General features: G+C 57.1%; 3 protein-coding genes across 8 annotated transcripts; 1 reads left to right on the top strand and 2 right to left on the bottom strand.

The window, feature by feature from the left end:
* Positions 1-1909: 1909 nt before the first annotated feature.
* On the top strand, positions 1910-7952 carry B4GALNT1 (beta-1,4-N-acetyl-galactosaminyltransferase 1; the record flags this gene model as incomplete). 3 transcript variants are annotated; one of them, XM_082850971.1, is made up of 11 exons in its annotated part: positions 1910-1998; positions 2590-2808; positions 3346-3510; positions 3647-3753; positions 4203-4243; positions 4391-4571; positions 5565-5663; positions 5813-6003; positions 6476-6616; positions 6867-7107; positions 7735-7952. In XM_082850971.1, 10 exons carry the CDS (start codon positions 2591-2593, stop codon positions 7950-7952), a joined length of 1602 nt encoding a protein of 533 aa, XP_082707097.1. The 3 variants fall into 3 exon arrangements, with proteins under 3 accessions (XP_082707097.1, XP_082707095.1, XP_082707096.1); XM_082850969.1 differs by lacking the exon at positions 1910-1998 and having other exon boundaries at positions 2378-2808; positions 5565-5672; XM_082850970.1 differs by lacking the exons at positions 1910-1998; positions 5565-5663 and having other exon boundaries at positions 2591-2808.
* A 625-nt stretch (positions 7953-8577) lies between these two features.
* LOC309969113 (solute carrier family 26 member 10-like) lies at positions 8578-15577 on the bottom strand (the record flags this gene model as incomplete). Its single annotated transcript, XM_082850688.1, has 17 exons — positions 8578-8682; positions 8995-9101; positions 9218-9272; positions 9370-9452; positions 9682-9823; positions 9896-9965; positions 10077-10183; positions 10595-10690; positions 10780-10857; positions 11831-11944; positions 12055-12202; positions 12352-12434; positions 13165-13317; positions 13578-13742; positions 13934-14091; positions 14655-14765; positions 15235-15577. 17 exons carry the CDS (start codon positions 15575-15577, stop codon positions 8644-8646), a joined length of 2052 nt encoding a protein of 683 aa, XP_082706814.1. The 3' UTR covers positions 8578-8643.
* Positions 15578-17443: 1866 nt separating this feature from the next.
* On the bottom strand, positions 17444-24477 carry ARHGEF25 (Rho guanine nucleotide exchange factor 25; the record flags this gene model as incomplete). Of its 4 annotated transcripts, none has more annotated exons than XM_082850296.1 (16): positions 17444-17909; positions 18215-18426; positions 18694-18874; positions 19029-19229; positions 19416-19493; positions 19667-19717; positions 19906-19998; positions 20096-20185; positions 20305-20374; positions 20564-20667; positions 20857-20923; positions 21094-21167; positions 21248-21343; positions 21480-21694; positions 23973-24087; positions 24379-24477. In XM_082850296.1, 16 exons carry the CDS (start codon positions 24475-24477, stop codon positions 17799-17801), a joined length of 1857 nt encoding a protein of 618 aa, XP_082706422.1. In that variant the 3' UTR covers positions 17444-17798. The 4 variants fall into 4 exon arrangements, with proteins under 4 accessions (XP_082706422.1, XP_082706423.1, XP_082706424.1 ...); XM_082850297.1 differs by having other exon boundaries at positions 23973-24078; XM_082850298.1 differs by lacking the exons at positions 23973-24087; positions 24379-24477 and adding an exon at positions 22649-22745.
* Positions 24478-25371: the final 894 nt, after the last annotated feature.

Below are 25371 nucleotides of genomic sequence, written 5' to 3'. Positions count from 1 at the left end.
TAATATTTTAAGTGTTAATAGATTGGCCAATTGCTCTAAGTTGTGTCAGTTTACACTCACAGCAATGTATGGTAGTGACTGCTTCTCCAAATACTTGACCACTCAATGTGCTAGCAAGCTCTTTGACCTTTACTAACTTGTTAATCAAAAAACATTTCATTGTTATTCTAATTTGCATTTTATTTATTATGAATAAGGTCAAGTATAATTTCATATATTTTAAAAGCCATTTTCACTTTTTCTGTCAACTGCCTAATCACAATTTTTGTTCATTTGGTGGTAATTGATAATTTTTTCTTTTCTTTTTTTTTTAAGATTTCTTTTCTTTTTTTTTTTTTTGATGTGGACCATTTTTAAAGTCTTGATTGAATGTGTTACAATACTGCTTCTGTTTTATGTTTTGGTTTTTTGGCCCAAGGCATGTGGGATCTTAGCTCCCTGACCAGGGATTGAACCTGCACCCCTGCACTGGAAGGTGAAGTCTCAACCACTGGACAGCCAGGGAAGTCCCCATTTTTTCTTACTGATGTTTTAGAGCTCTTAAGAAAAGCAGACCTTCATCTGTCTTACATGTTGCAAATACTTTTTCACAGTTTGTCATTTCTCTCTCAAGTTTGTTTATAGAAATTTTTTCACTCGAGTTTTTTATATATCTTGATATTAAATATTTTTTATATTTTTATATATCTCTTCCCCACTCCAAGACCATAAAAAATAAAACAAACTCCATGAATTATTTTACTGCTCTTTGTGGTTTCACGTTTAATACTAAAATACTTGGTAGATCTGGAATTTATTTTGGTGTAAGGAGGGTGAGAATCGCACTTTTTCCCCAGCTGATTAGTCATTTCTTTGTACACAATTCATCCAACAATCCATCCTTCCCTCTCCCCGTCCCCACATTTTCATTATTTTACATTTCTTATTATATCTTTTTTCCCTATTAAATCGTGACATCTTTTATTGGAACCGTGGAACCACGGAACTTAGGGCAGCGTCAAGAATCCAGCTACAAAGAAGGGAGTCTACAGGTCTGCAGCTTGCACGCAGAACTACAACCAATCTAGCCACTGTTTGGGGTTTCTTTCCTCCCGCAAACCTGCAACAAGGAGCAGTCAGGAGAAACAGGCCCTTGAATTGTCGAGTGTTTGGTACATCACTGAGTGTTCGTTAGATAACTGGGGTTGGGGGTTGGGGGGCGGGGGAGGCGAGCATGGGAGGGAGGCTGTGAACCTATCTTTCTTAGCCAGGCATTTTTTTATTTTCCAGAGTCTTGTCTGTCTTCCTTTATCGCACCCTAAGTACCCAAATCTTCCTTGAAATGGGGTTACAGGGCGTCTCCGCCCCAACTCTTCCCGAAGCCCTTGTCGCCTGTCCTTGCCTACAGTCTAGACGAGAGGGCGGCTCCGAACGCATAGGGAATAGAGTGACTGGGATCGGGGGCAGGCGGGGGAGATGCCAGGGTTCGGAGGCGAAGGGCTGGAGGGGGAGGGGGGGTGGAGAGAAGGACCTGCGCTCGGCGCGGGCTTCGCGCCCCCGCAATGTCCTCGGTGCCCACCAGAAGGCGCCCCAGCGCTCTCCTTCCCCGCGCGTAGCCGGATCCTCCGCCGCAACCAGCCCGGGAGCTGAGCCGCGCGGAACCGCGAACTGAAGAGCCGGGCGGCGGCCCGACCTCTCCCGGCCCGGCAAGTGGAACAGGGTACCGTGGAGCCCCGGATTTGTTTCTGGGACTGGGGTGCGGCGGCTTCTGGACTCCGATCCCCACCTCCGCAGGAAACGCCCAGAACCACCCCAGCGCCTTGGTCTACAAAGCCCGGAGAGTCCGAAGGCGGGAGGGGTGGGGCGCGCTCGGGAGGCAGGAGGATCCCCCTCACTCTCAGCCTCACATCCGACTCCCCCATCAGGCCGCCTCCAGCCCCATGAGGACCCCCAGGCTGGGGCTGAGAGCCTGGCGCAGCCCGGACCGAAATCTTGCGGCGGCCTCAGAGCGTTAGACAGGTCAGTGCCCGGGCGGGATGAGGGGCCGAGCCGGAGGCGGGAAGAGGCGCGCACGCAGGTCCACCTTGTCCCCCCGCACAGCTTCCCGAGGCCACTCACGGGGTCACCTCCGCCGGGGCCACCCAGTAGCGCGGGCGTGATTCTGCATTTTTCATGACAGGCAAGGTGTGGCGCTGCCCTCTGCAGCCCAGCCGGGGCCAGGTGATGCTCGGACTGAGGGGTTGGGGGATGCGCGGGCCAGGGGAGGTGGCGGGCTCGGGAACACCCGCTATTCTGATAAAATGGTACTCTTCTACTTATGAGCCGCCGCATCGAAACCACTACCTCCAACGTTCTCTTGCTTCAAGATGCCCGGCCTCAGGCGTGAGAGGAAAGCAAGATGCGGGAGAGGGAGAGAAGAAAGGAGGCCGGGAGACCCGAGGCCCGGGAAGTGAGGGGAGGGGACAGGGGTACAGATTCGCTATGCAAATCCTGGCGCGCGAGATGTGGAAAGCCCCGGGTGGCCGGCAGGAGCCTCCGGAAGCGCGGGGGCCCCAACCCACGCCTTCGCTCCCCACCTTTCTCACTCTCCCATCCCTACCGCCCACCCAGGATGCGGCTGGGCCGCCGGGCCCTCTGTGTGCTGGTCCTGCTGCTCGCCTGCGCCTCGCTGGGGCTCCTGTACGTGAGCACCCGGGTCGCGCCGGGCCTCCAGGCACCTCTTGCGCTGTGGACGCCCCTGCAGGGCAACCCCAGGCCAGAATTGCCAGGTCTTGCCCCCGAGCCCCGGTACGCACACATCCCAGTCAGGATCAAGGAGCAAGTGGTGGGGTGAGTGCAAGGAGTCGTGGTACTGGCACGGCACTCGCTGGGGGGTGGCGTGGGAAGCTCTTGTTTCCTCCACTGCTGAGCTCTGATGCCTGGGCTCCCCACGACTGGTTGCAGAGGGGTGAAGTGGGAGGTGGAGGGGGCCACTGAGTCTTGTGCTGGCGGGGGGACAAATCTGTCCTCCAAGAACCTTGTCACGGTATGGGGAAGGGAGGGTGTGCCGTCAGGGGAGGGCCCTGACTTTCTGAGTCCTGGTGATTCCCTATGAAAGGAGAGTCCAGGTGGGGTCCTAATGGCGTGTAGGCAACTCTGAACACCTAGCAATTGGCCCTATTCTACACCTCTGTAAAATCCAGATTTAGGGGATGCGTCATTCCTGTGGTGGTTCCTCCTCCTGGGGACTATTTGAAGAGCAGTGTTTAAGGGGACAGATTTTGGATGGACAGGGTTGAAAGGCCAAGATGTAGGTCCTGTGTAAATGTTCTGTGGGATAAGTGAGCTGCATGGCTGGGCTCTGAGGACCCTTCCTCCCGGCTCCAGGCTGCTGTCCACAAACAACTGCAGTTGTGAGTCCAGTGGGGGGAGCCTTCACCTCCCCTTCCAGAGGCAGGTCCAAGCCATTGACTTCACCAAGGCCTTTGACCCTGAGGAGCTGAGGGCTGCATCTGCCTTGAGGGAGCAGGAGTTCCAGGCCTTCCTTTCAAGGTACTGGTACCAGTGGGAAAGGAGGGCATGACTCTGTAGGGGGAGAGCAGGGGGAAGCCTGGAGGGTGGGTGTGGCAGGAGGGAGAGCCCGTCTCCCCCTGACTGCGCCTGTGTCCTCCCCCTCCTTCACTGCCAGGAGCCAGTCTGCTGCTGACCAGCTGCTCATAGCCCCTGCCAACTCCCCACTACAGTACCCCCTGCAGGGTGTGGAGGTCCAGCCCCTCAGGAGCATCTTGGTGCCAGGTGGGGAGAACGGTCCTAGGGGATGACCTAAGCCACGGTGGGGGGTGGCAGAGCCCAGGTTGGGTGAGGAAGAATGAGGGAAGATTGGAATGGGAGGTGGGAGACTTGAGGTCAGGGAGGGCTCATGAGGTGGGAGATGGGGACAGAAGGGACTCTAAGATTGTCAGGAATTGTAGAAGACAGTGACTGGAGAGGTTTGGGGAGAAGGGTCTATTCTTGCTGACTGGCCAAAGTTAGGTGAACAGGTAGGGCAGGCCACAGAAGAGCTACTGCTTTGATGGGAAGGAGTAAAAAATAAGTTACTCTAGGCTATGCCCCGCAATGTGCCCTGCTGTGGCCTCAACAAGAGGGATGCATGAGAAATTCTGTGCTGGGTGTGGTGAAAGAGGGAAGAGAAAATGAGGAATTCCAGATTGTCTGTGATTTTGATCCCCTCTCCTTCCTCCCAGGACTGAGCCTGCAGGCCACTTCTGGTCAGGAGGTATACCAGGTGAGAAGAAACAGGAGGGTGAGGAGGCCAGGTGGGCATTAAGGATGCCGGGAGGGCAACAAAGCTGCCAAAGGAGGGATGGAGGAACCAGGGAGGCAAGAGGTGGGTCTGGGGCCTCACCCTGCACTCTCCAATCCCCTCTCCCAGGTGAACCTGACTGCCTCCTTGGGCACCTGGGACGTGGCAGGGGAAGTGACTGGAGTGACTCTCACTGGAGAGGGGCAGCCAGATCTCACCCTCGCCAGTCCAGGGCTGGACCAACTCAATCGGCAGCTGCAACTGGTGACTTATAGCAGCCGAAGCTACCAGGCAAACACAGCAGACATAGGTGCGAGGCCCAGGTGGAGGTAGTAACAGGCTGGGTGAACACAGGGAGCCCAGAAAGGCAGGAGCGAGCAAGTGGCAGAGGGTGTGGGAGACACTCGGGCCATGGCCAGCGCTGCCCAGCCACACAATGGGCATTTCAGCTGGGCCAGCAGGGCCAGGGAGGGAGAGAAGGGGCCTTTGTTCATCTGGGGCTGGAGCAGGCCAGAGGGAAACCCGAGCCTTGGGTGTGTCCCCCCTTTAGGCCAACCATGGGGGCCCCAGGAAGTGACCTGCCCCAGGAGCCAGAAGACTCAAGCTCTATTCCCAGCCCACCACTTACTAGAGGGCAAAGGGCTTTATCTCCCAGAGCCTCCATTTCTCCTCTAGCAAAAGGGGCATAACACAGTCCTCCTGCTTCTCTCCAAGGCTTCTGTACCAAACCTGCTCCCACTTTGGAGCCTTTGCACTTGCTGTTCCCTCATGCTCTTCCTGCAGATTTTTGCATAGCTGGCTCCTTCCTATCATTTGGATCTCAGCTCAGATGGCTCCTCTTCACTATCACATTACTTGTCTTATTTTCTATTCAATACTTATCTGTATCTGAATTTTCTTACTTACTTAGCCTGGAACCAGACTGACTAGGTTCCTATCCCAGCTTTGTTGCTTAACAGTTGGGTAATTATGGACATGTTAACTTCTCTGTGCCTTCTTTTTCTGTAGTAGGAATCTACTTAATAGGGCTACTGTGAGGATTAAATGAGTCCATATATTTAAGGTAACTTTAAAAGTGCCTGGCACATAGTAAATGCTCAATAAAGGTTAGCTTTTTAATGAACTCTTTTATCATCTTTCTCCCACCCATTAAAATGTAAGTTCCATGGGGATAAGAACCTTGCATTCTTGTCTAACAGGGCCTAGAAAAGTGCTACACAGAGTAGGCGCTTAAATATTGTTTTACTGAAAAGACAATGTTGTCCAAGCCCTAGGGGCCACATCTCATGTCCTTTCTTCCCAGTCCGGTTCTCCACCGAGGGACACAAAGTTGCCTTCACCATACGCATAAGACACCCACCCAGCCCTCAGCTGTACCCACCTGGATCTCTACCCCTGGGAGGTGAGACTGGTATGCTCAGGGACATAGATCCAGCCCTGATGGGGAGCAAGTTGGGAGAGAGCGACAAGTTGGGAGACACCCCTGGGAGATGTCTTCCTGCTCTTCACTCCCTACTCTCCTCTGCACCTAACCCTGCCCCTCACTCCCAGCCCAGTATAACATCAGCGCTCTGGTCACCATTGCCACTAAGACCTTCCTTCGTTACAATCGGCTACGGGCACTCATCGCCAGCATCCGCCGCTTCTACCCGACAGTCACAGTGGTAATCGCCGACGACAGCGACAAGCCAGAGAGCATTAGAGGTCCCCACATCGAGCACTATCTCATGCCTTTTGGCAAGGTGAGCAGCCAGCGAGGCTGAACTGTGCGCCACAGGGCACCGGGAGGGGGCGCACCCTCAGTCTGCAGTCTCCACCATAGTGATTCCACGATGACCTGCCTCAGAATCACTGAGGCGCCTGTTAAGCATGAGGATTTCTGGAATGTAAGCTCCACGGGAGCAGGAATCGTGTGTCTTACCAGCGCTGCGTTCTGAGAATGGTGCTTAGCACCTAGTGGGGGGCTCAGTAGAAAGTTGATGAATGAATGAACGCATGAATGAAATGCATTCCAATACCTTCCCCCAGAACACTGACTCAGCGCCTTGCACAAGTGGGAAATGCATTTTTTACCTAGCTCCCGGCCATTCGTAAGCACTCGAAAGTTTGGAGAGGGGCATAGGCTGTTGAGAGGGGTCAGGAGTGAGGAGAAAAGGTGGCAGAGGGCTACGTTCTATCTCGACAGCATCGCCAACCGTACTTACCTTTCCCCAGGGCTGGTTCGCAGGCCGGAACCTGGCCGTATCCCAAGTAACCACCAAGTACGTGCTGTGGGTGGACGACGACTTCGTCTTCACGGCGCGGACACGACTGGAGAGGCTTGTGGACGTGCTGGAGCGGACGCCGCTGGACCTGGTAGGGGAGGGGCCTTGAGATGTAGGGTGGGAGGAGAGCCTTCGGCAGACTAAGGCCGCGGCCGGCCGGTAGACCCGATTGAGGGCAGCCAGCCCTGGGACGGGAGGGGACGACGAAGCGGAGCCTGGGGCACTATCTGGGTCCTGCAGGGGAGAAGCGGGAAAGGACAGGGCAGGAGAGCTGCCCTGGCGGGGGAGAGGATCCCCTTCCGGTCCGCGCCCCGCCTGCAGCCGTCCTCCCGCCACGGCAGGTCGGGGGCGCGGTGCGCGAGATCTCCGGCTTCGCCACCACGTACCGGCAGCTGCTGAGCGTGGAGCCCGGCGCGCCAGGCCGCGGGAACTGCCTCCGGCAGAAGCGCGGCTTCCACCACGAGCTCGTCGGCTTCCCAGGGTGCGTGGTCACCGACGGCGTGGTCAACTTCTTCCTGGCGCGCACGGACAAGGTGCGCGAGGTCGGCTTTGACCCGCGCCTCAGCCGCGTGGCGCACCTGGGTGAGTGGCGCCCCCTCCTGGCCGAGCCCGGCAGGGATCCCGCGGGGCGCTGGGCTGGGTTCGGTGCAGTAAGGCGCCAAGGGCCCAGGGTACTACCCCCCGACCACCCCCGCGGAGCCCACGGCTGCTACCGGGGCCCCTAGAGCAGTTCTACGAAGATTTACCAAGACCTGTGCCCGGGTAAGAGAGAGAGCTTCCACCCTCTCAGCCCCGAGCATCATTTAAACCTCCACAGCCAGTACAACTGCTGGGTCCGTCTTGAGCTTCCCCACCACTGCCACCTGCACCTTTATCTCGCTCCCAGCCGTATCCCTTGGTTCAGACCACCTCGGAGCAGCCCATTCGGCATTTATTGAACCTCTGCGTGTGTGTGTTGGGGGCGGGGCAGGGAGGGACGGGGGGTGGGGCGGAGGATCAGTTTTCAAAGCACAAGGTAAGGATATTGACTCCATTTTATACAAGAGTAAAACTAAGACTCAAAAGGGTTGATTTACATGCCCAAGGTCCTTAGAAATGGGGTCTTTGCATATGCACCCAGCATATCCCAAATCTCAGTTCTCCTTTAACGGTGGGGCCTCTGTATCCTCAAGACCCTTCATTGTGTCCTCGCCTTTCCTCCACCCCCAGAATTCTTCCTGGATGGACTTGGTTCTCTTCGGGTGGGCTCCTGCTCAGACGTTGTTGTGGATCACGCATCCAAGTTGAAGTTGCCTTGGACATCACGGGACGCCAGGGCAGAGACTTATGCTCGGTACCGTTACCCGGGATCCCTGGATGAAAGTCAGGTGGCCAAACACCGCCTGCTCTTCTTCAAACACCGGCTCCAGTGCATGACCTCAGAGTGACGGCCACTCGGGGCCTTCCAACCGTCAGGCTTGGCCTACCTCCTTGCACCTGCCAGGAATATCTAGCAAAGCCCACCAGCCAGTGACCACTCCACTGACTGTCTCCAATCTCCTTCAGAACTTGATCCCAAATAGGGGCTTGTCCTGGTGACATTCCTCCTTTCTGCGAGTGCCCAGGGGCATGATGGAGCCATAACTCATCCCACAGCCAGTGCCAAGTCCTCCTCCCACCCCCTTCCCATAGGGCAGGAAGTGGGGGGTTGCTTTCCAAGTGCCAAAGAGCCCATGGGGACTCTAAAATCCTAAAGCGGAAACACTCTCATCTCCTTGGGACCAAGGGGGTGGGGAAGCCCCCAGTATATATTCCCAGGGCTGGGGCCTCCCTCGCATCCCTGGATCCAGGACTCTGTGCAGCGACTGCAGCCCCACCCCATGGAGAGAACTGGTGACGGGAGCTGGTGTGGGGACCAGTGAACATACAGGTGAAAGCCATTTTCAGTTGTGTCTCTGCAATGCTGTGCGCATGGAGGAATGGGGCACCAAGGGTCTGTGTGCAGACACCCAGACTCACTTCATGAACCCCAGAGACTTTCAGCTTCATTTTATTAGTTACATTAAGTAAGGGGGCTCAGGGACCCTGGCCCTCCTCACACACATGCTTTTGGGACCCTCCACACTCCACATGACTGGGTCAGACCCACACTGTGCAAGTCTTTGGACCAGTGAGCTCCTGGAAAAGGGAAGGGACATGTCAGAAGTAGATTAGGTGCCCCCCTCCCTCACCCAAGATTTGGCAGACCTCTCAGGGGTACCCCGCCTGCTTTGGAACCTTAGTTCCTCAGTTCTTCACCCACAGCTGGGCCCAGTCTCCCAGGTTTAGTCTTATATAGACTAATCACTTCATCCCCACCCCATTCCTTCATCTCCCTCCTCAGCCCCCTTCACAGATCCCTCTGCCTGGATCTTCAGTCACTGACTCACACCTCCTTTGCCATAGCCCAGCACCTCCTGGCTTCCACTCCCATTGCTACTGCCCCCTCACCAGTCTCTCCAGGGCATATGCAGCTGCATCCTGGACACTCACAAACAGCTGTTCTGGGGTCACTCTATCCAGGAGTCCTGCCTGGGTCAGTGTCCCCAGCACTGAGGCTGTGTGGAGAAGGGGTCAGGCTCTCAGGTCCTACAACTACACCGTGTCCTCTTCCTTCCCCGCAAGCGTCCAGTCACTCCCTACTCTCCAGATCCCTCCATCCTCCACATCTCACCATTACACTGAGCCAGGAGAAGGTGGATCCCAGCATCTCGGCATCGGCTGGCCAGCTACGTGGGGCGGGGGGGGGGGGAGGGCAGGGGGTTAAATCCTATATCAGAGAGTATTCGTGGGACGAGGGGACTTTCTCCTTAACCTCACCCTCACCTGAACCACTTCTCTGGCCCCTGCAGCATCTGCAAAGGTGACACCACTGCAGTCTAGGACTACCACTCTGACAGGCTCAGCAACTAGGATGGCAGAAGGCAGGAGTACCCAGATGCCTCCATGGGTCGTGCCCAAATCTCCCTCATTGTCATCCCATCTCACCTGCATCAGGTGGGCCGTCTGTCTTTGGAGCCTCCTGTGAGTAGAAAAGGGTAGTCACCATCTCTGAGACACAAGCACAAACATGCACCCCTTGAGCACAATGACCCCCCCCCAGAACACCCACCTGTCTCCCACCCCCAAAGAAGCCACACGCCCCTTTGACCAAGTCCCTCACCTTGCCTCCTTCTCCAAGCCCCAGGTGCCACTCCAGGATGCGGCGAAACTGCCCACGGGTCCCGAAGTAGAGCGGTGTTGGATAGCTCAGGATGCAGAGCCCTGGGACCTGGAGGAGCTAAGGGGTCAGAGGGTCAGTGAAACATCCGAGTCTAATCTTCCCTTCCTTCTTCGGCTGTAGCCCACCCACCTTGTGACTCTCTCTGAGTGGCCTGTAGAGCTCTGTCCCCTCAGCCAGTCCAAGTGCCAGGCACTGTACCCTGGGCGGGAAGCTGGGGTCAGATTCCCAGCCTGACCTGGCTGGAGAGTCACCCCAAGCACTCTTCTCTCTTCCCTCCTCTCATCTTGACTCCCCTCATCTCTACTCCCACCTCTGGGTGCGGCAGACCACAGTCATCATGGAGAAGACCACACCTACAGCCAGGCCCAGGTCCACACTCAGGGTCACGACAGCCACCCATGTGACCATCCACACAGCCTGCAGGACATGGATGGGAGCGAAATGACCAAAAGAAATGCCAGGCCATCCCTGCCAGGGAAAGGGGTCCAGGGGCAATGACTGCCGGGGCAAGTGATGGGGAGGGATGGCCCAGGAGAAAGTAGAAACAATGACAGAAGGAAGGAACGGGATGGACCTAATAGGGGATACACACCAAGTGTAATGACCCCAGACCTTGAACCATCTGGGGAGTTACAAATATTCAGGTCTGAAGAGGTTCAAGCTCCACCCTTCACCTTGTCTCTGAGTAAGGGGATTAGGAGGTACACATGTTGGGGGTGGGTGGGTTGCAGAACTTAGGACTGGGACAATTAGCTTCGATCAAGGGCAGAGGCTGGGGACGCTGGTAAATGGGAGGGGGCATCCGAGGGTAATGCTGCCATTTCTCACAAAGTCCACGCGGCTGATGCGCCATAGTTGTGGAAGTTCTCGCATCTGGAAGAACATCTGGCGCATGCTGGAGATGTTGATGCAGGCCAAGACAGCCTTGGGGCAGAGGAGGTAAGCTGACCACCCCAGTGTGGAGGGATGTCGCCACCCATCCCAGCCACCCCTCCACCTCCTCTGCTGCTTACCTTGGGCAGATAGTAGAAGAAGGGCCCCAACCACAGCAGGACAGACAGGACAACCATACAGGAGAAGAGGCCTGCCACCTAGAGGGAAGGAGGGACGGAAGCAAAGAAGGGAGGGAACCTCACCCACCCCCGCGTGAGAGTTGGTCTCCCTGCCTACTCTGCCTCATCCTCCTTGGAAGTCTTCCTCCTCCCAAATCCCCTGCCACACTGATACTCCTCACTCCTCAACCCCCTGCTTGATATTCTGCCGCTCACACCTACCTTCCCCTCCCCCAATTAAATGCCTGTCATTTGCTGGTCTGCCCCAAGATGCAGTTCAACATCCCTATTTTTGTAGCTGACCTCCATCTTTTTTTAAAATTTTATTGGAGCATAGTTGATTTACAATGTTGTGTTAGTTTCTGCTGTACTGCAAAGTGAATCAGTCATACATATATATATATCTCCATTCTTTTTTGGATTCTTTTCCCATAGTCATTACAGAGTATTGAGTAGAGTGCCCTGTGCTATGCAGTAGGTCCTTACTAGCTATCTATTTTTATATATAGCAGTGTGTATATGTCAATCCCAATCTCCCAACTTATCCCTCCCCCACCAGCCTACCTTCATCTTAAAAGCCATTGTTGGATGACCCTAAAAGCAGGTTAATCACATGCTTAGGGCACCAACAAAGTACAAGAAACCAAAAACATTAGGGAGAGACTTTGATATGTGATATTTCTTTTTAAAAGAAAATGTCCTCACAAGGAAAAACACCAGAATTTTGTTTCTTAAATTTATTTTCCAGATTAGTATTGTTCTTATTTTGAACTACATATAGGGCACCATAAACTTTTTCAATGCTTAGAGTCTACAAAGGTCTTAATGTACCTTTCTTCTCTTCTATACCTCCTACCCAGGTAATCCCATCTCCTCACTCACCTTCCCTCACAGAATTCCATCCTTCTCTATAGAGCTGCCAACTGGGGATCTGCCAATCTTCCACTTGTTCCACCACCACCCAACCTGGATGCCCCTCCCCCCTTCTCCTCACCCAAGGACGTGCTCTTACCTGTGTGTTCCCACCAGCATCCACTAGTAGGCTGGTTGTGGCCAATGTGGCCGAGTTGGGAAAGCAAGAGAAGAGGGAGGAGATGAGGTTGGAGACACCATGTGCAAAGAGCTCCTGGAGGGATGCAGTGAGATGAAGAGGAGACAAAGGCATGGCTGGGAGGGGGGGATCACGTTAGGGGGCTGTCCCCTGAATGAGGTGGGGGTCCTCACTCAAAGTCACACCTGGTTGGAATCAATAGTGTAGCTGTACTTGTCTGCATAGATGGAGGCCAGGGAGGCAGACACTGCAAAGGTAACCAGTGCCATGGGCAACGAGTCGGCCAGAATCCTGGGCAGCTCAGCCAGGTTGGGGAGGAGCGGCTGGGGAAATCTAGAGAGAGAGGAATCCATGGTGAGGATGGGTTGGGTAAAACAAGGATACGAGCAAGAGAGAGGAAATGGCATAGGGCAGGACAGGGGAAGGTGCTGGGTGGGAGAGTTGTGAGGAAAGAAAACTGGTGCCTTTCCGTTCTCTCTTACCCTCCGGGCAGCAATCCAACTATCTGGATGTTGTATCTTGTGTCCAGGGAAGAGGTGAAGCAGAGCACGGAGGCCAGAAGCACCTGGGAAAGAGAGCAAATTAGAGCATGGGAGGAGACAGGCCCCTGGCAGATGCTGGAAGGAGCTCAATATGAGAGAGGATTGCAACGCAGGATTAGGTGGTTGCAGGAGCCCAGCAACTGGGGTAGCTGGGATGTTTGGGGGATGGATGCCTAACAACTGGTTTAGAGTGAAGGAGGTTGGGGATGGGAAAGAAGAATGATGTATGCCTGGAGCTATGGAGAGAGATGGACAGGAAGAAGTAAGAGGGGGCTGCTATGAGGGATGGTGGATATCAAGAGGTGCAATCGAGCCATTCTAAGCAGGGAAGCTGGGTTATATCAAGGGATATATGGAGTATCTGTGGAGACGAGGAGAGCCTGTTTAGTTGGGGCGGGAGAGAGAAATGTAGGTGGACGCGGGGAGGAGGATAAACCGTAAATTACAGTGCGGGACCGGCGAGGGGAGAGACGGGAGCGAAGGTGCCGTGGCGAGCGACACCGCAAGGAGGCGCTGTAAGGAGGAAGAAGGCTTTCTAAGAGGCCTACAGCCGGCTTTTTGAGAGAAGGGGTGACGTTTGGGTGGGGGATTCCCGAGGGTCAAAGTGTTCTGGGAAGAGGCCTGGAAAAGTACACATGTAAGCAGGACCTCTCATCTGTGACCTCTCTGCACTCCATGAAAGGGCGGCAGCTGCCAGTTCCTACAGGGCGGGCAGGGTCTGTGCGGTGCACGGGGCTGGGACCCCATCCTCACCATGACGATTTCCCCTGGGATCGGGGTGGGTAGCCTGTCTCGGAACCTCACGTTCAATTCCTTGACGGGCACGAGCAGCGCCAGGCTGAGTGCCGAGACGGTCAGTTCGGCGGGACTGCTCCGCGGCAGCGCCGTCAGCACGGCGGCCAGCGTCTACGGGCAGGGGCAGTGAGCAGAGGGCCTGGGGCCAGGGTCGACTGCCCCCAGCGCGGACCCGCCAGACTGAGGCGAGGCCTCTCCTGGCTCCCGTCAGGGCTTCCACCTCCTCAGCGACCCTCACTCAGCCACGTGGTTCTGACCTTTTCTCCGCCCGTGCCACACACTATCCCTCCACTCGCCCCCACTTCCTTTCTTTACGGGCTTCCCTCTTCCCGGGACCGCTAGAAGCCTCTTCGCTCTTCTCCCACCCTCACCTTGAAGAGAGCGAAGCAGCCGATCTGACGCGGGAGGGGCAACCCCAAAAGGTTAGGCAGTTGGGACACGAGCACGTGCAGGGCGGCCCCACTGGTCAGCGCCTTGACTACAGGCTCCGACAAAAAGGTGGCCAGGACGCCGAGCTGCAGCGCGAACATTCCCAGCTGCAGGGGAGAAGATGCGCCATCACCACTGGAGAAGGAGCAGACCAGCCCCGGCGCAGTGCACCAGCTTGTCCGCTCACCTCTCCCGCCTAGACCGGTGCTGGAGACTTGTCCCTCCCTCTCCCCTGGCCCAATTCTCCGGGCCCCCAGCGTGGATTCCCTCAGGGTCCTCCCCCAAGGTCCTCCCTCACCATCAGTGCCCCGCTCCCGAAGGCCATGGCCGCAGCCGCACCAACCCGCTGAGCATCCAGCTGTTCCCTCTCAATGCCGCTCAGGTTCCCCTCGAGGGGTTCAGGCACCAGCCGCTCCACGGCCGAGCCCGTCATAAGGCTGAGTACCGCGAAAGTTCCTAGGGCCGGGGGACAAACGCAGAGATCACCAGCTGTGCCACCTGGGGCGCGGCGACAGCCCAGGCTTCGCGCTCTCCGCCCAGGATGCTGCCGTCAGACGCCCTCTCCTAGAAGGCTTGCTGCTCAGGTGAAGACTCTGGGGCTAAGAGCTGGTGCAGCAGCCCGGAACCAGCGGTGAGGGAGGAAAGGAGGGAACGCCCGCCGGGAAAAAACTGCTCCCAACTGCGTCACTGCCCCCTCCTGCAGACGCCCTGGGGACTGCCTGCTCCTTTGGGCGACAGAGTATCTCCTCTCCCCTCTTCCAAGTTGTAGAGACGTTCATTTGAACCAAATTTCATGGAGAGGAAAAGTCCGAGTAAACTCCCGCCTCTTTGCACCCACTCAGCACCCGCAGCGAGCACTGTCTAGGTCAGAGGTTCACGGCAGTGTAGCGGCAGAGGCGGAAGGGAAGGTGGGGGGCGTGAAGACGGGAATAAGGGCGAGGGAGCTTACAAGAACGGAAGCCTCAAACCCCTGTCCTTTCCACCCCACAGAGAAGGAGAGGAGTCACTGGGTCACTCACCGGTGGACAGGTGTCTCCCAGTACCCAACAAGGTGTAGATGAGGACGGGAAAGAAAGAAGTGTAGAGTCCGAACACTGGGGGCACAGAGGTCAGGAGGGCAAAAGCCATGCCTGGGGGAGTAGTGGAAGGAAAGGTCTCCGGTGTGTAGGTTAGGGGGCAGGGTGCCCAGCCTCCAGGACTGTCCTTCCCTTCCCGCACTCTTAGAGGCTGGCCCGGGGACTCTAAATCCCGCCACATGAGGGAACTGAGGGGTTAACGGGCCTCGATGGGAGGTTGTGGGGCGGACAAGGTCAGAGATCTGTGTCGGCCGCGTCCTGGGGGGCAGGCGTCCTGCCTCTCTCCAGTTCCCTGGGCCGGACCGTGTCCAAGACTTCGCGCATAATTGCACAGATGAGGGGAGCTGGGGGTGGGGATCTGATGGAGCTCCACTGTCCTTACCCAGAACTTGGCCTCAGGTCCCTGTCGCCGAGCCCTCAAGCCACACTAACCCACCACTTCGCTCCCGGTTCCCAGGCCCCGTGCCAACCCGAAGCCCTCTAGAGCTTGGGCCCCTGACAGGCTGCTGCTGGCGCCGCTCACCCTGGGGCACGTGCACGATGCCCACGGTCACTCCGGCCACCGCATCCCCGAGCAGCCAGGCCCGCCAGCGGTAGTGGGGCAGCCAACGCAGCGGGGGCAGCCGCGCCCGCAGCAGGGGCCACGGCCCCGGTCCGGAACAGGCGCGGGCCCGCCGCTTCCAAAGCCGGCGCAGCCGCGACCAGCGGGGCTCCGCGAGTAGCTCGGGCTCCTGCTCTGCGTCCCCGAAGAGCTGCTGAAACCGGGCCTCGGTAAGAGGTTTCCTGAACTTGGCGCCCAGGGGGGACTTAAGGTCGGAGGTCTCTCCCGGACCTGGGCAGGTGCTGGCACCGGGTAGCCCACTCATTTTGCCCTCTGCCACCTCCAACTCCGCCCAGTCTTAAATACCCCTCCGCCCGCGGGCCCCGAGTCCCGCCTCCGCGAAGCAGGGTCCAATCCCGTCCCGGAGGGCGCCCTCTCTTGGGGACCTTCTACAGTCAGGAGCCGGCTGCGCCTTGGGGAGGGGGTGTCTCTACGTTAGGCGTTTCCTCAGACATCCTTGGCCAGATCGCTCGCTCTGCAGCCTGCTGTGGGGGGAGGGATGGCCGTGGAAAGGGGTAGGAGGCAGAGAGGTAGGGCGAAAGACAAACGCGCCCCATCACCCAACACCCACTATTTACCGCTCCTAGGTCTTTTGACTCCCGCCTTCTCGCTCCCGGTTCCTTTCCGCATCTGCACCTTGGGCGAAGACAGACGCTGACTCCTCTAGGGTTACTGGTCATTCCCAGGGCCGCTGCATTGCCCACAAGAAAGTTCAGCGGCGTTCCAACTTCCCTTCCCCGCGCCCCCAGACCCAAATCCTCATGGGGCGCAGCTTGTCCCCAGAAAGTGTAAGGGGCTCCATTGGCCTCAGCTGTTTCACAAACTATCTAGATGGGAAGCAGCTGCTATTGGATACGGATGGATAGAGAACCGCCCTGCCACACACACACCTCTGCTGGGAGTGGCTGGGCCTAAATTCCCAGTTCAGGGCCTCAGGGGGAACACTGAACAGACAGGGAACTTTGATTTTATTTCTCAGAAGCCAAAAACACTGAAGTACTGTTTATTACGTTCCAGTGCTATTCACAAGTAGGCACTCAACAACACGTATGTGGTTAAATTAAGTACAAAAGGGTCACCCACCCACCTCATGTACCCCTGTGGTCCCTAAAGAGATTCAAAGGTTCTGAGCTCCAGAATTCTGTTATTTGCCCCATCCCCTCCTCCATTCACACGAATCCTTAGCAGCCCTCCCCAGTCCCTGACCCCAAAGCCCTGGGGGTGGGGTACAGTGAGGGTGGGTCTCCCCTCTTCAATTCCTCCTATTGTTCCCCAGAAGTCTTATCTGGGCTGTACGTCCTGTCCCCTCCACCTTAGAGGTCCCTCCCCCCATTGTGGCCAGAGAGACCTCAGGCCCACAGGGAGACTCCAGCTCTTCCTCACCCTCCCACCCCAGCAGTCTATTGTCTGCTGAGGAAGCTCAAGTACACGTGACTGGGCCCAGGGGACGGATGGACACAGTGGACACACCGATGCCCAAGGACCCAGGACAGGGCATCTGGACACGGATCTCTGCACGTTTGGCTCTCTGTCCCAGGGGCTGTCCCAGAAGTTGGGAGAGGTGAAGACCCCTTTGGGCTCTCCGCTCTTGGGTCTGTGGCTTGAAGAAGAATCCCTTCCTGCTCAGTATGGATATGCCTTACAACCTCCCAGACAGCAAAAATAAGGACACCCAGAGCCAGAAGGGGACACAGCACCCCAGCATCCTCTCACCTCCCCATGTTCCCTGAGCTGAACATGGTGGCCCCAGAAAGAAAGGTACATTGGGCATTGGGAGCTTTAGAATCTGGGTGTTGGGGGGAATGGTGGGAAGTCACCCCACAGCGGGCTTTCCAGTGGGGTCTAGAACAGAGACCAGAGGGGAGGGAAAGAGGGACTGGGCAAAGGGGAGGATACGTCAAGGGTCTAGGGTTTTCCAGTAGCCCTAAGCTCCAGGTCTAGACTGAGAGTTGCTGTAACCGCAGGTGAGGGACAAAGATAATGACATCTTTTATCTTACATCCCGCACCCTTCTCCTTTCACCAGGCCCCTCCTCAAGTGACTGATCTGAGGGGCCAGCTGATCTCTTCCATACCCCTTTACCCCACTTACCCCTACTTCAGCTTCCCCTTCCCTCTGCCAAGACAGCAGCTTTAGTGATATAACAAAACCTTTATTCTCAAAAAACAGAAAAAACAAAATCAAAAACAAAACCAATAGTTTCTGTCTGGCCCTTGCCCCAGCCCTCCTACCCACCCACATTTCCTCCTTTTGGGGGGGACCTGTGATGCATGCATAGGGGTGGGGGCTGAAGGAACCTATGTTTCTTGGGCAGAAAGAAGTCTTTCTGAGTCTAGGTTCCCTCCTGCAAGTTGACACTCCCAGCCTCGCCCACCCTCCAGATACACCAAGAGGGAGGAATTCTGGGGCGCTGCCAGAAGGATTGCCCTGAAGTTCCTGGGGGAACGGAGTGGCTGAGTCAGCACCACCCCCATGGCCTTCACCAGTTACAGCTCATCTTCATCCAGCTTGGCAAGTCTGGCTTGGCAGGGAGGGGCGTTTGGAATTGGTGGAACTGGAGGAGAGTCATGAGGAGCTTGGGGGATGTCACTGGAGGCCTGAAGAGAGACTCAAGTCAGAGGATCAAAAAAGTTCAGGAATCCACCCTCACTCCTCTCTTGTCAGTGTAAGCCCTAGTCAAGCCACCCCCTCTTGCCAGACATCTTAGATTATCTGAGACCATCAGCTTCTCTCAGGGTTAAACTGGAGTGGGGGAGGGCAAGAGATGGGAAGTAGGAAGGGGCAGACAGAAGGAAGGTGGTGGAAGAAAGGAATGATACGGGGGAAGGAGGTTTGGGGATCCTGGAACAAGAGAGGACCTCCCCATTCTGCCCTTACAACCAGGGAATTCCATTCCTCATACCTGTGTGTCCAGGGACAGGGGGACTCTGGCCACCTGCCCTTTGGGAAACAGCAGCAGGGAGGGAAGAGAGCCATTGATGGGTGTGTGTGTGCTGACCTGGGCCCGATCTCCAGGCCGAATTCTCCCGGGGCTCCCCACCCCAGGACCTCCTGGCCGTCCCAGGCTGTTTGTCTGGCTCTCCCGTCTCTGGTACTCAATGGGTGACTGCAGTGCTGGGGCAAACAAAGGGACAGAAGGAGGGTTACAGCAGAGACACGCCCTTTCCCAGGGGCTCTGCTCTCAAGGACTGTCGGCCAATGTAAGTCGCTTGAGGCTTTAGGGGATTCTGAGTTACTATATCTTGAGCTAGTAGTGGAAAAGTGAGGATGAGGGATGGGGAGAAGCTGGGGTGAGGGCAGGGACTGGAGATTGGGCGGTGAGGGATTCAGGAGATCCAAGGACCAAGGGAGGATGTCGGGGAGGGAGGGTGAGAGCTTCACCATTGAGGAAGTCCCGCTGGCTTTCCAGGATCTGAGCCACTTGCTTGATCCAGGCCTGACTGACCGCAGGGTCTGCAGTCTGCAGGACATAGCGCTGGATCCCACCCTCTGGCCCTCTGGAGGTCAGTGCAAAGCGGCAAGGGTCGCCTTGGAGGTTCCCCTCCAATCCCAGGCAGCTCACCTGGATTGGCAAATAAGAGGTAGCCCCCAAATTCTTCAGGCCCTCTCTGGTTCCTGTCCCCTCCAACAAATCCAAAGAGGACCTGAGGGGCCACCGTCCTCTCAGAGGCCTCCCCTATCCCAGTCAGACCTCTCCCTTGGGACACCCTCCCCACCTTGATGCTGCTTTTGTACACATATCCAGGCTGCGTTCCACCTCTCACTCCTCCTCCCAGGGCCTCGCTGAAGATGATGATTTGCTCAAAGAGGAAGACACGTCTCTCTCGACCCCGAGAAGACAGCAGCCCCCCAGCCTCGGGCTCTGTGACCCAGAATGTGTCCTGGCCCAAGAGCTTCCCCTGAGCAGTCAATTTGCCCTGAAACCAAAGGAGAGTGGCCTTTGAGAAAAACAATAAGAGAAAAGGGGCAACTCTCTGCTCCTCCCTCCTTCCCCTGACACTCCCAACCAACCATCTCCTGTCAGCCCCAGGAGAGCACAGTTCCCTGTAAGGATCTCCTGAGTGCTCAGCCTGGGGCAGAAGAGCATTGCTCCATCCCTGTACCTCAAACCCCCGCAGTCTCCCCAGGGTCATCATGTCATTACAGCGCTTGGGTACGAAGCACATGACCTCCACAGCTTGCTGGGACACAAGTGAAAAGAAGAGCACTGTCATCATTGGGAAAGAGGCGTCTTCAGACCATGTCTCTATCGCCAACCAGCCTTCCCCTTCACCACCCGTGGAGCTGGAGGAACCCAGGAGACTAAGAAGATGAGGTGTGCGTGGTGTGTCCTGTGAGATCTGGGAGTACTCACCTCCAGCTCTTCAGTTTCCATCCCAGCTCTACGATAATACTTGAGAAAATCCTAAGACACAGAGAAGAAATGCTCAGGGAGGTTATGAGAACATCCTCAAAAGCCCTCACATCCTCCCCTGAGGACACAGGTAAGGGCCCCCCGGAAGTCTGGGTGGGGAGCCTTAGGAACCCTGGGGAGACGAATGAGGAAAGGGCCATCCCAACCAGCCGTGCCCCCAGGGAACAGGTGGCCCCGACCTTGAGCAGCAGCTGGTATTTCATGATCCTCTGCACTGGTTTGATGAGGAGGTCGTTGAGCTGCAGGCGGTGCCCCAGCTGCTGCCGGAGCTCCTGGGGACAGGGACAGATGGGGTGGTTTTGCAGCCTGGAAAGCCTGCTCATGCTGACGATTCTGTCCCCCTTTCCCCAAGGTATCTCAGCCACTGACCTCAAAATAGCTGTCCCCAAATTCTGATACCACATGCTCCGACTTGGGCTTATTCTGACAGTACACCACGTACATATGCAGGCGGCGCTCCTAACAGGAGTAAAATTCAAGCAAGAGTAGAGTGAGTGAGGAGAGAGGGCACATCTCCAGAAAGTCCTGACCCACTCCCAAGCCCCTCCCCTCCTGGGCCCCACTCTCTCAAGCCTCACATGTTTGATGAATAGCTGAGCCAGCCAATCAGGATCCTTCAAACACCTCTGTAACTCCTGCAGGAAATAGCTGGAGGGGTAGGGAGGGAAAAGGTTGGTCAAATACCCCTACTCCAAGCAACTCAGAGCTGTCTGCCCTGGTAGTGTTCCCCGCGAAGTCTCTCCAAACATTCCTCAGGCAACAATGGGCCCGTGGGTAGGATACAGAGACCACCAGACATATGCCCCTTCCCCTCGCTCTCAGGGATCCATCACTCACTCTCGATGCCACTCGTAGATTTGCTGGATGTTCCCAAACACAATCCTGTCACGACCTCGAAGGTTCTCGGGTACCCCCTGAGCAGCCATGGTGGCCATGTAACCCTGTGGGAAGGTTGGGTGGGAACGTGAGTGTGTGGAGCCAGTCCTGGTGGGAACCTCCCCTCCCCAAGAAGTCCAGGATGTAGGGGAGACTGGGAAGGTGGGACAGAGGAGCAACAAGGCATCTCCTAACGTTAGCCCTGGGGAGAGGGAAAGGGCTGGGCCAGGGCTGGGAAGGGAAAAGGGAGCTACCTCTACAATCTGCCCCAAGTCGTCCACGTACATTTTCTCTGTCTCTACCAGTTCAGTTAGGACGTACCTGGGAAGAGAACAGGTTTAGCCACTTCCTCCCTCCTGGACTAGAAGCCCCTTCATTACCACAGCCAACCTCAGGGGAAATTCCAAGTCTCAAATCTAAAATGTGAGAGACAATCCTCTGGAAGTTGCACGACTGCGGGGGTCAGGGATAGAGAGTGTGTGGACACTTACATGCTCCTTTCCAGAGCCTTCTTCTGGTCCTCTTCGCTCTCAGGGGCTTGGGACAAAGTCTCCTCTTCAGGTGGCTGTAAGGAAGAACATCCCAGAGTAAGCAAATGGATGCCTCTTGGGTGAGGGGAGCCACGCCAGACTCATGTCTTCATACCTGCGTCTTATCCCCAGGGCCCCCCAACAATGTGGTCAGCAGGGTCAGTTCTGGCAGCTCCTCTCCTGTGGCTAAAGCTGGTTCCAGCATCCAGTTCTGGGGGCCAGAGGTCAAGTCTCAAAGGTCAGGGACAGTAGCTGTGTCTCCCCAGTGACCAGTGGCCCCCTCAACCTGCCCTCTCCCAGCACCCTTCATGGATGTCCTACATGCTTCTCTGGTGCTCCCTCCTCACCTCATATGGTCCAGCCTGGCCACCTTCTGCCTCAGTTTCCACACTGAGACAATGTTTAGAATGATCCAACCATCTTCTCAGGCCACTGACTGGCCCTGGGGGTCCCGGGGAACAGGGGCCAGAGCTGAGGCCAGAGCTGGGGCCAGAGGGAGCAGCCAGACCCGAGGCAGCTGAAGCCGAGATACTCCCCTCACTGCCAGCAATGGAATAGGATTCTAAGGGGGTGGGGTAGGGGGAGAAAGGGGGTGATAAATTTTGCTTCAGTTCCAGATTCAGGGTCCCTAGGGAGCTCCCAGAGACTCTGCTCTGTGATGCTCAGCCCCTTTCCCTCAGGGCTCACTTTCTTGCCATCCTCATTGGAGTTGGCCAGGAGAGAAAATTTCACCAGGACACCCTTGGGAAGAAGGACAGAAAACACCTGGCTCCCTAGGCCTGGAACCCCCAGTTACATGTGGGGGTTCCCCCATATCTGAGCATGGCACCAATATGGGGGTGAGGGCAGCCATCTGGGAAGACACTGGAAGCTGGGGGTGGCCATCTGCTCTCCTACAACCCTCCCCCTTGCAATGGGTACAGACCATTCTCTGAGAAGGGCGGTGGGGGGGGGGAGAAAAAGAGCTTAAGAGCCCATCTGCCACCCCCAGACCCCTCCTCCACCAAGTGCACTAGTCACTATAAAAAGAAAAGACCTCTGCAGCCCACCTTCCCAGCACATGCACAAACCCAATAGAGGGGGCAAGTGAGGAGAGCTCATCGGTGTTATCCTTGGCCTGGGCTCAGGGACAGCGGAGCTGTGATTTGGGAAAAAGCCCCTGGTAGACCCCCCTCATCCTTCATTCCTCCATCCCCCTGTCCTTCTTCAGATCTGAAGTAGATTCTCAGCAGAAGGATTTCAGGGAAGATGTGGTCTAGGCATAAGGGGATTGTGGATGGGTTTTTCTCACACTCAGTTGAGAGGAGTCCCCTGCCCCTTCCCCAATTTCCTTAACTTTTAACTGTTAGAAATTTGAAGGCAAGAGGGGATCTTAGAGATCATCTATTAGGTCACTTTCCTGGAAAACACAGGTATAGTCTCCAGCCTCTCAATCCCTAGGGCCGGGACAGACACAAGTCCTGAACCCTCAGCCCGCCCCCCACTCAACACTGGGCCCTCGCGACCTTACACTCACCATGTCCCCCCCGGGCGAAGCAGCAGACGCATTTTGCCAGCACTTTTCGGATCACGCGGGGACAGGCACAGCGACCCCCCTTTTGCCCCCCCCGCATGGCGCCCGGGCCCCCCCACACCCCCGACCCGGGCGGGCCATGCAGGGGGAACCACGGGGGGCGGGGACGGCGCAGGGCGCACACCCCCCCTCCCTCCTACCCCGCTCCAGGCTGGGGGAGGCGGGGGGAGGGAGGGAATAGGAAGGGGGGCGTCCAGGGGTAGGCGGAAGTCTGGTCTGGAAAAGGGCTGGGGACTCTGTAGAGAGGGCGGCGCGGGGCCGGGCCGCCGAGCTGGGCGGGGAGGGTTTCCGGAACCCAGTCGGTGCGGGGCCCAGGGTCCAGATGTCCAGCGGGAAGGGGAGGGATGGTGGAGGAGGCTGGGCCGGGATGCGGCAGCCGCTCCAGCTGCGTCTCCGGCCTCCCGGATTGGGGGTAGTTCTAGGCCTGGTCAGGGGAGGAGGCGGGGGCCGACTCCCCGAGTCACTGGCGCTGCGCGGGTCCCCGCCGAGCGGCGAGCAGAATAACAGGCCCCGCCGCCGGGTCGCCGCGGGGAGGGGCCTCTGCGGCCCAGCTCCGCCTTCTCCCTCGCTTTCCCCCTTCAGCCAGTGCTGGGTTCCCGCCCCAATTCACCCTCCCCCAGGCACCACCTCGTACCCACTCCAAGTCCCCAGCGCCTCCGCCCCTCCTCTCTAGCCTGGGCTCCCCAGCCCCGGGTTCCCCCTCCCTCCCGCATCTCCGGCTCCGACTGCGGAGCACTGGCGTGGGGGTTAAGCCCGGCGGCGGGGTCGGCTAGGGTCGCCCCTCGGCCTCTGCGGCGGAGAAGGGCGCGGCGGATGGGGCCTTAGCCTGTGCGAAGAGGTCCTGGGGTTGGGACTGTCTCTAGCCGCGCAGGGGTGGACAAGGTCCCCCAGTAGGGGATGCGTGAATGGGGAGCTCTTTGTGGGGAACACAGCCCGGGTGCCGCCCTCTCGCCGGACCCTTCTTTCCTCCAGGACCCGGGACTCCAGCTGAGGCTAATCACCAATTAAGGAGAAGTCCTGGAGACTCGGCTGGCGAGGGGCCAGGGGTGGGGCGCGGGGACACTACGCCAGCGGGGGCTCGGGACCCGCTGAGGTGGGGAACACACAGCAGGCTAGAGGGCGAGAAGAAGCGTGGAGGTCTCAGCGTCTATATGGGTCTCATGCAAATTAGATGCGAACCTTTATACTAATACGAGCAGCATATTTTTTAATTCGCCACTTTGCGCAGGATGGCAAACTGTGCCCCACCCCACCCCTAGCTTCTTACCGGGCAGCGGAGCCCAGGCGGGGACCTCGCGTTCGCGCTCCCCTCTCTGATTCCCCTCCGTACAGTTAGATTCTGGCTCGGTCCCCCCCAGCCCTAGGGGGCTTCTCTTCGGGGGCTGCGGGGACAGAGTGATCGTAAGAAACCCGCCCTCCACGGCCAGCCTAGACCTCCCGCTTCCCCTTCTCCCTCCTGTCAAAATCCACTTTGTTATAAAAGGGTCTTCGCCAAGGCTGGGGTGGAGGGAGCAGTTTACCCAAGAACGTGCCTATGATGCTCTTAATGGAACTTTTGGATTCCTGCGACTACCCCGAAGAATTCTTGTTTGCGGGTAAATTGAGTTTGTGGGGTGCAGCCATCCTGAAGCCCCCTAAAGACCCCCGACCCCACCGTGGTCCCCCTTTCTTACCCCCTCCTGCCCGGGTAGGGCGCATGCGCGCAGCATGCCCCCCATGACCCCCAGTATCCGGTCAGTGCGGCCAGGGGCGGGGCGCTCCGGGGGCTTCATGCTGGACCCCTACCCTCCTCCAAGTTTCAGAGCCGAGGGGGCACGGAAGCTGGGGGGCTCTGAGGCCAGCGTGCGTCCGGGGAGTTGCCGCCGCGGAATCCTCCCCCTGCCAGGCTCCGCCCCCACTCCCACCCCAGCCAAACTTTTCAAAAGGGGTAGGGTTGTTCCTTTCTCTGCAACTGTAGTTCAGCAACAAACCCCACTTCATCCTGACTCCGCTGTCGAAGCACGATCCAAGGCTTCGCAGTTTTATCTTGGAGCCCACTAAGTACCTGCCGTTTTCCCAGGCCCTCTGGAGGCAGAGAGCCTGGGGAGACGCCCAGGGAGTTCCCGATCACCACCCCCTTCTCCCTCTCAGCAGGTCCAGCTCCTCACCCCACCCCCCAACCCCCCACCCCCGGCCCACAGAACAGAACGGGTGTGGCATAGAGAGTTGCATATTTTACTTTATTTTTATTAAATTAAAAGCTACAGTCTGGCGGCGATTCCAGAACAGGGTAAGGAGGCTCCTTCTAGGGGGCAGAGAAGAGTGGGAGAAAGACTGACAAAGACAGAGACACAGGAGAGAAAGGACAAGGTTAAGGGAGAACGGGTATTGTTTCTGAAGAACATATGCGGCCGGCTCTACGGGGGCTCACAGCAGCCTGACCCCCCTCCCCGAGCAGAAATTCAGCAGTGGAGCAGTATGGGGGGGGGGGGAATCAAGAGACCCTCTCCTCCCCACCCAGGTCCTTTCTCAGCTTAGTCACTGGAGCACATCACAAACCAGAAAAAGCCAAGGGCAATGGAGGGGGCAGGAAGACTGGGAGTATGTACAGGGGGAGGAGGGGAGCAGAGCCTGGGACATCAGACTCTGCCAGAAGGGAGTGGCTCACACTGCACTGAAGCACTCAG

Source organism: Leucopleurus acutus, assembly GCF_964270905.1.
Source record: "Leucopleurus acutus genome assembly, chromosome: 11".
Classification (NCBI taxonomy): Eukaryota; Metazoa; Chordata; class Mammalia; order Artiodactyla; family Delphinidae; genus Leucopleurus; species Leucopleurus acutus.
The sequence above is the reverse complement of the archived record's forward strand: the minus strand, read 5'-3'. Positions and strand labels throughout refer to the sequence as shown.